At 39.4% G+C, this 10673-nt stretch overlaps 1 protein-coding gene across 1 annotated transcript; it reads right to left on the reverse strand.

Annotated features, from left to right (window-relative positions):
- Positions 1-1050: 1050 nt before the first annotated feature.
- On the reverse strand, positions 1051-10427 carry LOC143930616 (trypsin-like). Its single transcript, XM_077455111.1, has 5 exons — positions 10299-10427; positions 7169-7319; positions 4326-4579; positions 2731-2867; positions 1051-1329 (listed from the first exon to the last, which is right to left on the reverse strand). The coding sequence occupies exons 1-5, from the start codon at positions 10414-10416 to the stop codon at positions 1180-1182; spliced, it is 810 nt and encodes a 269-aa protein (XP_077311237.1). The 5' UTR covers positions 10417-10427; the 3' UTR covers positions 1051-1179.
- Positions 10428-10673: the final 246 nt, after the last annotated feature.

A 10673-nucleotide genomic window follows, 5' to 3' on the forward strand; every position in this document is an offset into this window, starting at 1 on the left:
CGCTACAGAATAAAAAAACCTAGAACAGCCCAAAAAGGCCCTGTGGAAGCTGCAACTCTATTGTACACCAAATATACAAAAATAAAAATAGAAAGATATGAATTGCGCTAACCTGTGAATAATAAAACATATAAATGTATATGTGAAACACAAAATCAACCTTGTTGCTAATACAACTTAATATCACCAATCATCAAATCAAAATGATCAGAGACCACAATTAGTGTTGTGACAACCACTCCATCAAAAACAGGTGCCAATTAATGTATAACAAATATTTGTGATCCTCACATTTAAATAAATATTTAAATAGACATATGAACCAAAATAATAATAGTGCTAATAAATAAATATTAATATTAATAAATAGTGTCCATATTGAGTAGCCAGCCACCCGTGATAAATAAAAAATGCTGAATTTCAATGGGACTCTTCAAAACTGCAAGCTGTGCTATCTCCACCACCAGATATATAGAGATTGGCTCCTTTATAGCCTGGTACCTAAAACCCCCAAATTCATTTTTGTTTTATCAGTTTAGAGGATTACGTTGAAACTGGTCACCAAGTCAACTGCGTTAAACACCCAAGCAAACTTTTAGATGAAATTAACTAAATACATTTGAGGTGCATCAAAGCAAAGGTGTAGAAAAGTCTCTCTACTCTCTCCTACCATCAGCATCTATGCACTGCAGCACAACTTATTGGCTCCTTGTGCTGCTTCTTCCTGCTTGCCTCTGAGCTCTGCTGTAGCAATGTAGCAATTTTTTTTTATTTGCTATTTTTTTCCCCACAAAGTTACCCTTAAAAGCTACTATCTGCCCTTCACCAAATAACTCTACTCCCACCGCCAACATGCATGACATTTAATTCCATGATTATTACTGAAAATCATTCTGATCTATGGGGGAGTCTTAAAAAAAAGGATCTACCTTTGGTGCCAGTAACAGGCTGCATTGTATGTGTTGTTTTTGTTGTAGCCCAAATTCTGTAGCCAAGACGAGCAGCAAATGGAAAACCAATAGTTATAGTAATATATAAAATGAATGCAACTTTTTTATAATGAAATATGTTTATTCAGTCATTACAGTATGTAGGTGTAAAGTCTGAGTCTAGCACATAATTTGATGTATTCTAGAAGCAGAGAATAGAATGATCTGAATAAGTCTTTCAGTTGAAAGTTCAGTTGGCAGCCTGAGTGCTGGCGATCCAGGAGTTGTAGTTGCAGACCTTGGTGTAGACACCGGGGTAGTTCCTCAGGGCACAGCCGTATCCCCAGGAGACAATACCCTGGAGCTGTCCATTACACACCACTGGGCCACCAGAGTCACCCTGAAAGATAGAAAAAGCATTTTTTAGAACTTTGGGTATTTGGGTAAATTATAAGTATTTTGATGTGGTAGTTGTGTTGGTTTTCATTTTTTCAGACTTTATCTTTTTTTTTTAACACCTGGTAATCCAGGAGATGACACCCTTCCTGTCCCTGGTTGGCCAAATTCACTACCTCCACAGTATCTATGGAAGGTGCCATAGTAGCAATCAAGGCTGGATTTCAAGCATGTCTGCAATTACTATTAAAAGTGGGGCAATGGGATTAGTAGATAAGACTGGTGTTTACTTCCAGTTTATTTCACAGTAAGTGACAAGGACCCTGGCAGAATCAACAGTTACTTCCTATATTTGATTAAAAAAAACATTCTTAACCTGAAAATTAGAAAAATATTGCAGCCACCATATCTTAGGACTGGTAAGCTAAAAGATGTTGGGGTTTATTTACTAAAACTGTAGAGTGCAAAATCTGCTGCAGCTGTCATAGAAACCAATCAGCTTCTAACTTCAGTTTTGAAGCTGATTGTTTTATTTTTGCAGAGCTGCACCAGATTTTGCACTCTCCAGTTTTTTTTTAAATCAGCCCCATTACATATTTTTTACATATATTTCTTGGTGCCGGTAAAACTTTAAGATGATATTTTGTCCATATTGCCTATGGTTGTAAAGGCAGAAGTTTTTGTTTATCCTAATGCATTCTATACATTAAGATAAAAAAAAACCTTCTGTGTGCATCAGCTCCCCTCAGCCCCCCCCAATACTTACCTGAGCCCCATCTCTATCCAGCAATCTCCACGAGTCTCTTGGCCACCCAGGCTGAGATATAGCAGCAGCGCCATTGGCTCCTGCTGCTGTCAATGAAACTCAGTTAGCTAATCGGGAGAGAGTGGGCAAGGCCGAACTGCAGCTCCGTGTTGAATGGATACAGGGAGCTGTAGTTTGGCTCGGGTGCCCCAATAGCTGCTTGCTGTGGGGGCACTTGTAAGGAGTGAGGGGGCAGGAGCTCTAGCTAGGGACCTAAGAAGAGGAGGATGCTGCTTCAAAACCACTGCACAGAGCATGTTTGTTATTTTAATAGGAAAAAAAAAACTTTACAATCACTTTAACTTTATAAGTTGCTTTTCCAACTAACTAATGAAACTAATGAAATATTGCTAATGAAGATCTGTTTTACTGTGCAGTTACCTGGGAAGAAATATCTTTAATCTAGTTTCAAAACATCTCCTGAACATTTGGACTATAAATTATACATTTAATTTCTTTTTACATTTAATATATATATATATATACATACATACAAAAAAAAAATTCTCAGTCTACCAAAACTACTAGTAGTTTGAGAAAACACATTTATTTGAACAGTACAACTTTATATACAAAATTAAAATAAGTTGTGGAAATTACCTGGCAGGAATCCTTGCCACCCTCTAGGTAGCCAACGCAGATCATGTTGCCGGTAATCTCACCGGGGTAGGCATTGCTACACTGGGTAGAGGTCAGGATGGGGGCGTTCACGCACTGCAGGAGGTTAGGCATGCTGGCTACAATTAAAACAAATGACAATTAATAAAATATTGACTAGAGACACAAGGACAACAAATTGTGTGAAAAAAAGACAGTATATTAGACTTCTAGTAACTCTACTTTTGTTCCTAGTATTTTCTGGTTCTATCTGTTGTTTTATGTGAACTATAATAAACGTGTTAATTTTAATTGTGTATCTTGTGAAGTCCCAATAAAGTCCATTACTTGTTGGTGGCATTAGTGGTTGGAAGGGGTATTATGTTGTGAATATGTTATACAGCCTATATTTTGAATAGCTCTAATTAGAAGATGAGATTACACATACACAGCTGACTCATCACCCTACCCCTCTTCCAGTTATAAAAAGAAGCAGTCAACATTAAAGTGTAGCCAAAACTTTTTGGATAGATAGGTGGGGGTGGGGTAATAAAACATTCTTTGGGTTGTATTGCTGCCTGTGTTCTTGCTAAAGACGTTCACCCTCTTTATTTGTCCCAAAGACCATTGTCACTGGGACTGAAAATGGATAAAACCAACATTTTGAATGGCTTACAGAACAGGAAAAGGGTAACTCTCCCAAAGGGGACACTTGTTCCAAGTTTCAAAAACATTTCAGAATGTATTTCTTATTGTTTTTCTACTATATTATTTTTTGTTTTTCTTCAGTAAAGTCTAACTAAAATTACCCCCTCTCAACTCATGAAGGATCCAGTGCTCAATATCTATTCAAGGGGATGGGATAATACAGAGTAATATCTATCTTACCCCAGGACAGCCTGCTGTCTGGTCCTACTGCAATGTGGTGGGGCACTCCTTCCAGCAGCCACCCTGACATGGCCACAGATTATTAGGGTGGTCCTGCACTGTACATGATGAACTCAGCAAGAAGGACAGTGACAAGACCAGTCAGAGAACTGGCAAGAAGAGAGGATTTGGAGGACTGGTCATCACAGCCATAGACTCATGGAAGAAGATAGCGGGACTCTGGATTAAATTAAACATTACTTTATGTTATTTCAAACCCTTGACAAAACAAGCACTGTATCCTTAATTGCTGAAGGGATGAAGACATGCTTAATACATATTTAACTGCCCAGAACTAGGGTTTTTGGGAATTGTTCCTCAAAGCCTAAATAAGACCATTAGTGCTTGGTGGTGCCACTCCAGGCCCCTTTGTCACTCAGATTAGCAAGGAAAAACTCATCCAGTAAGCACTAAGCAATGAACATTTAAGCATGAAACCACCACTCACCATAGCCGATCCTGGTGTGGATGTATACATGTGATAGCCTCAGTTAATGCCGCTCCTTTGGCTATGCCCCCTTACCTGTTTTACCCCGCCCACCGAGGTTAAATCACCCCTATAATTCACACCAGGATCGTCTATGGTGAGTGGCGGTTTAATGCTTAAATATTGAGAGGCTTAGCTTAATTTAATATCAGTAATATATGATGTTAAAGTGATGTTGACTTACTTCCACTGCTAAGGGTATTGCCCCATCCAGAGATCACACAGCTTGTGCCGGCAGCAGCGCAACCAGTGGGCAGAGGCACGCTCTTGACGTAGGAGTTGAGGGTGGCGGGAGAGGCCAGCTTGACCAACATGATGTCGTTGTCCAGGGTTCTGGAGTTGTATGCAGCATTTCTGATGACCTTGGCAGAGTTGATAAACTGCTCGGTGCCCTCAGAGACAGCAATGTTGTGCTCTCCGAGTCTGACCTGCATGCTCCTGTATAGAGACAAATTCAATGAAATCAGTATACATTTGCATCTTAAAGGAATTCTTGATAGAAGCCGTTTAATTTATTTCAAAATGAGCAGTAGTGTGAGTTTGCTTAGTATGGAACGTGTACCACTAGTGGTTGGTACACTCATCTTCAGTTCCAGAAGTGAAGCACAGTCATTTTTTGGTACTGAGAACATTGAATTTTGGTTGGTATAGAGCAGGGAATGAATAAAGCCTCTGTCAGAGGCCTGTGTTTCTATTGGGGAGATGTATCCTCACTTCCATTCAAGACAGGAAGTGGTATAAAATTGTTTCCAATGGACACACAAACAAAATTACATTCTAGTAGATTGGGAAGGCTTTCTGTCAATGTATCCCATATTACCTGGACAAGAAGTGAGGGGAAAAACTCGAAAAGGGGTGACAGGAAAAATTAACACTTAGTAGCATTTTTAACTCATCCCCAATCTATTCAAAATATTACAAAATACCTGGAGAAAGGGTTAAATGATTAAAGTAATCATTACAGCTAAAACTTTGGAATGGTCATTTTTACATAGTTTCATTGGTCTAGCTTAATTATTGTTAGGAGCACTATACAGTGGTGTGAAAAAGTGTTTGCCCCCTTCCTCATTTCCTGTTCCTTTGCATGTTTGTCACACTTAAGTGTTTCGGAACATCAAACCAATTTAAACAATAGTCAAGGACAACACAAGTAAACACAAAATGCAATTTGTAAATGAAGGTGTTTATTATTAAAGGTGAAAAAAAATCCAAACCATCATGGCCCTGTGTGAAAAAGTGATTGCCCCCCTTGTTAAAACATACTATAACTGTGGTTGTCCACACCTGAGTTCAATTTCTCTAGCCACACCCAGGCCTGATTATTGCCACACCTGTTCACAATCAAGGCATCACTTAAATAGGAGCTGCTTGACACAGTAAGGTCCACCAGAAGATCCTTAAAAGCTACACATCATGCCGAGACCCAAAGAAATTCAGGAACAATTGAGAAAGAAAGTAATTGAGATCTATCAGTCTGGAAAGGGTTATAAAGCCATTTCCAAAGCTTTGGGAATCCAGCGAACCACAGTGAGAGCCATTATCCACAAATGGCGAAGACATGGAACAGTGGTGAACCTTCCCAGGAGTGGCCGGCCGCCCAAAATTACCCCAAGAGCGCAGCGACGACTCATCCAAGAGGTCACAAAAGACCCCACAACAACGTCCAAGGAACTGCAGGCCTCACTTGCCTCAGTTAAGGTCAGCGTTCATGCCTCCACCATCAGGAAAAGACTGGGCAAAAATGGCCTGCATGGCAGAGTTCCAAGGACGAAAACCACTGCTGAGCAAAAAGAACATCAAAGCTCGTCTCAATTTCTCCACAACACATCTTGATGATCCCCAAGACTTTTGGGACAACATTCTGTGGACCGATGAGACAAAAGTGGAACTCTTTGGAAGGTGTGTGTCCAAGTATATCTGGCGTAGAGGGAACACTGCATTTCATAAAAAGAACATTATACCAACAGTAAAATATGGTGGTGGTAGTGTGATGGTCTGGGGCTGTTTTGCTGCTTCAGGACCTGGAAGACTTGCCGTGATAAAAAGAACTATGAATTCTGCTGTCTACCAAGAGATCCTGAAGGAGAATGTCCGACCATCTGTTCGTGTACTCAAGCTGAAACAAACTTGGGTTCTGCAGCAGGACAATGATCCTAAACACACCAGCAAGTCCACCACCGAATGGCTGAAGAAAAACAAAATGAAGACTTTGGAGTGGCCTAGCCAAAGTCCTGACCTGAATCCTATTGAGATGTTGTGGTATGACCTTAAAAAGGCCGTTCATGCTCGAAAACCCTCTAATGTAACTGAATTAGGACAATTCTGCAAAGATGAGTGGGCCAAAATTCCTCCAGGACGCTGTAAAAGCCTCATTGCACGTTATCGCAAACGCTTGGTTGCAGTTGTTGCTGCTAAGGGTGGCCCAACCAGTTATTAGGTTTAGGGGGCAATCACTTTTTCACACAGGGCCATGATGGTTTGGATTTTTTTTCACCTTTAATAATAAACACCTTCATTTACAAATTGCATTTTGTGTTTACTTGTGTTGTCCTTGACTATTGTTTAAATTGGTTTGATGTTCCGAAACACTTAAGTGTGACAAACATGCAAAGGGACAGGAAATGAGGAAGGGGGCAAACACTTTTTCACACCACTGTATGTTTTTGCAACAATAGTTATCTATGTATATCTGATTTGGATATTACATAGGAGCTATATGTTAGCAAGGGATTGGCAGCACCAAACAATTTCTGTTTAATTTGACTGCACTTTAGTTCTTCACTAATAAGGGCATTACTATCCCAAGGGATCTCCTGCTGACCCACCCCATGTCCAACCAACCATCCATTTAACCAACATGACACTTTGCTAGTCATCCAGCTGGTAAATGCTCTGAATAATTAAGCGCTGCGCAAACTGTTGGCGCTATATAAATCCTGAATAATAATAATAAAATAATAGTTGCTACTTTTTTCAATGCCTTGTAACTATTCCAATAAAAAGTGCTGTCATAAAAAGTTCACTTACGCCTTGTAGCAGTGAGCAGCAGAGACCACCCACAGGGAGTTGAGGAGGGATCCACCACAGAAGTGATATCCGGAGTTCAGAGATACCTGCCAGGGCTGAGAGTAGGCCCCACAGGTATATCCTCCGACGATCTTGTCATCGTCCAAGGCAGCTGTAATACACAACATGTGCTGATTACATATAGAGAGCCTATGGAAAGGGATATATTAAGTTTATGTTCATATAATATAATATAATATATATGCATAATATATTCATCCAATACCACCTTTATGCCGACCACACCCAGATCTATCTCTCCACTCCTCAACTCACCCCCTCGATCTCCTCACAGATCTCAAACTTACTGAATGACATATCAGTATGGATGTCACACAACTTCCTCAAACTCAATCTTTCTAAAACTGAGCTTGTTATATTTCCTCCTTCACGATCCCCCTCCTATGTTTCATTGTTAATATCACCACAACTATTGGTCCCTCCACACATGCCAGGGTCCTGGGTGTAATCCTCGACTCTGACCTCTCCTTCAGCCCCCATATCTAATCATTGGCTAAATCCTGCAGCCTTCACCTCCACAATATCTCAAGAATTCGTCCCTTCCTGACCAATGACACCACAAAGCAACTCATTCACTCCTTGATTATTTCCCACCTTGACTACAGCAACTCTCTCCTTAATGGCCTACCCTTAAGCATGCTATTCCCCCTTCAGTCTATTATGATTGCTGCTGCTAGACTAATACACCTCACTAATGGATCCGTGACTTCCACCTCTCTCTGCCAATCCCTTCACTGGCTTCCCTTACCCCACCATGTAAAATTCAAAATGCTAACCATAACATACAAAGCCATCTGAAACATTGCCCCCATCTACATCACCAACCTCATCTGCAGATATATCGCCCAAATCGTCCCTTCCACTCCTCCCAGGACCTCCTGCTTTCTAGCTCCCTTCTCCCATGCTCGCCTTCAAGACTTCTCCAGAGCCTCTTCCATCCTCTGGAACTCCCTGCCCCAGTCTGTCCGATCAGCCCCTACCCTGTCCACCGTTAGGAGATCCCTGAAAACTCATTTATTTAGGGAAGCCTATCCCACACCCACCTAACAACTGTCCCCGAGCCACCCCAATTAAATAATTCTCTGCAGCTATTACCTTTTGTAACACCACCCCCTGCCTTTTAGAATGTAAGCTCTACGAGCAGGGCCTTCCTGTACCTTTTGTATTGAACTGTACTGTAATTGTTTTGTTCCCCCCTATACATTGTAAAGCGCTGCGTAAACTGTTGGTGCTATATAAATCGTGTCTAATTAAAAATTAATAAACATATCCTGTATGTATATATATATATATATATATATATATATATATATATATATATATATATATATATATATATATATATATATATATTAGGGCTGCAACTAATGATTGTTTTCATAATCGATTAGTTGGCCAATTGTTGTTTTGATTAATTGATTAATCCAGTGATATCCTTAAAAAAAGTGTGGTGTATAATTTAGTTGATATGTAAAGTTTAAAAAAAAGGCAATTTATTCTTAAATATCTCTATGCAGTAGTAAATATAAATAACCAACTATATGGTCAGGGAGCAAAATATTGAATCCACTCTGAGAATAATGGACAGAAGAGATATACTGTACATACTATTAGAGAAGATATACCGTATATACTATTAGAGGAGAGCTAGTATATACAGTGTATATCCTCTAAGACCCCTTTCACAATGGGGAGCTTTGCAGGCGCTACAGCACTAAAAATAACACCTGCAAAGTGCCCTGAAAGAGCAGCTCCTCACACTCCAGTGTGAAAGCCCGAGGTCTTTCACACTGGAGCAGTGTGCTGGCAGGATGCTAAAAAAAAGTCCTGGTAGCAGCATCTTTGGAGAGGTGAAGGAGTGATGTGTATACCTCTCCTGCCCATTGAAATGAATAGGGCAGTACGGCTATACCACCGGCAAAGCACCACTGCAGCGGCACTTTGCGGTGGTTTTAACCCTTTCTTGACCGCTAGCAAGGGGGTAAAACCGCCCTGCTAGCAGGCAAATACCCCTGCTAAAACAACAGTAAAGTGGCGCTAAAAATATCGCTGTTTTACCGCCGGCGCCTGCACCGCCCCAGTGTGAAAGGGGCCTAATAGTATATTAAAGGATGAATCTGGTAAATATCATCAGACTCACAGATCAAATTTTTTTATTTAAAACAAAAACAAATAATAGTGGTCTTTAAAAAAAATGCCATTTTAAGAATGTTCGTTTGATTTTCTAATCAATAGTGAGGTCAAATCGACGTTCATTTTCAACCACAGGGACAGGAAAATTTAGAAATAATAGAAAACCTCTTAGTCAAAGGAATTTTCAGACAGTGTATGTGGTTTTCGTTCAGAAATTACATTGATTTAAAAAAAAGAATGTTAAAAACAAGTGAAAATTTCAAACAACATTCTTTCATTCAGCGAATGTACAAAGATTTCTCATCTGAAAATTGATCGGTGTGGCCAGCATAACACCTATGCGGTTTTCTTTTGATCTGTTTCTGCTGTGCCTTTTGCTGTGCATTTAGATTTTTGTGCCAATTTGTTGTTGGGCAGATTAAAAAGCACAAATTGCTACAAAAACGCATTACATGCTTTTTCTGCAGCTTCTCCATTGAAGTATATTTAACCAAATAACCTGACCATTTCCAAATACGCAGCGGCTTAAAAAAGTATTCCCATAGGAATGCCAATATAAATGAATTGTAGTGCGTTTCTTCAAAAAGCACCAAAAACATATAGATCTGAACCAGGTCTAAGACGTTTAGTAACATAATTGGGTTAAAAAAAAAAAAAAATTGGCCCTTTATAGTACAAAAAAAAGCAGATAATCACTACTGTAAGGGGTTCATTGGTTTACTGTAGAACTGTGAAAGTAACATTTACAGTATCGATTATTTGCTCTTTTAGTACTATAAAGGGCTCATTTTAGCTTTTTTTTAACCCCACTGGTCGATTAATCGATTATGAAAAGAGTAATCGATTAATTTCATTATTGATTAGTTGTCAATTAATCAATTCGTTGTTTCAGCCCTAATATATATATATATATGTATATATATACAAATATACTCACCAGCTGCCCCGAGGAGCACACAGATCAGAAGGAGTTTCATGGTGTTGATTTTATCAGTGAACAATTTGTTGGTAATAATGTTGGTATTTATATGTTTTACCAGGACCCCCCACCCCATTCCCCCCACCTGAACACTGGTCAGCTGTGTCAATAAGAAATGTTCAGGTTAATGTATACACAGTTTTATCTGCATGTTTCTTTTCCACACTATATGCAACCTTCACCATCGGTAATGTTAATAATTTTTTTAATCGTGTTTATTCATTTTTTCACACTATACCATTTCACTTCTTTAAAGGCCAACAGATCAAATTGTTTTACCGTAACAACATCTTCTTATCTATAAAGATGGCTATCACTTTTACAGAATAATGT

This window comes from Lithobates pipiens, unplaced genomic scaffold, assembly GCF_037356315.1.
Source record: "Lithobates pipiens isolate NorthernLeopardFrog02 unplaced genomic scaffold, aLitPip1_a1.2 Scaffold_25, whole genome shotgun sequence".
NCBI classification, from domain to species: Eukaryota; Metazoa; Chordata; class Amphibia; order Anura; family Ranidae; genus Lithobates; species Lithobates pipiens.

Bases quoted from the DNA above. Each gene is read 5' to 3' on its own strand.
- LOC143930616 (XM_077455111.1), bottom strand. From the start codon at position 10,416: ATGGGGTGGGGGGTCCTGGTAAAACATATAAATACCAACATTATTACC. The intron at 2,868-4,325 runs GTAAGTCAACAT...TTTTAATTGTAG, and splicing joins CAATACCCTTAGCAGTGGAA to CCAGCATGCCTAACCTCCTG. The intron at 1,330-2,730 runs GTAATTTCCACA...TCTATCTTTCAG, and splicing joins GTGGCAAGGATTCCTGCCAG to GGTGACTCTGGTGGCCCAGT.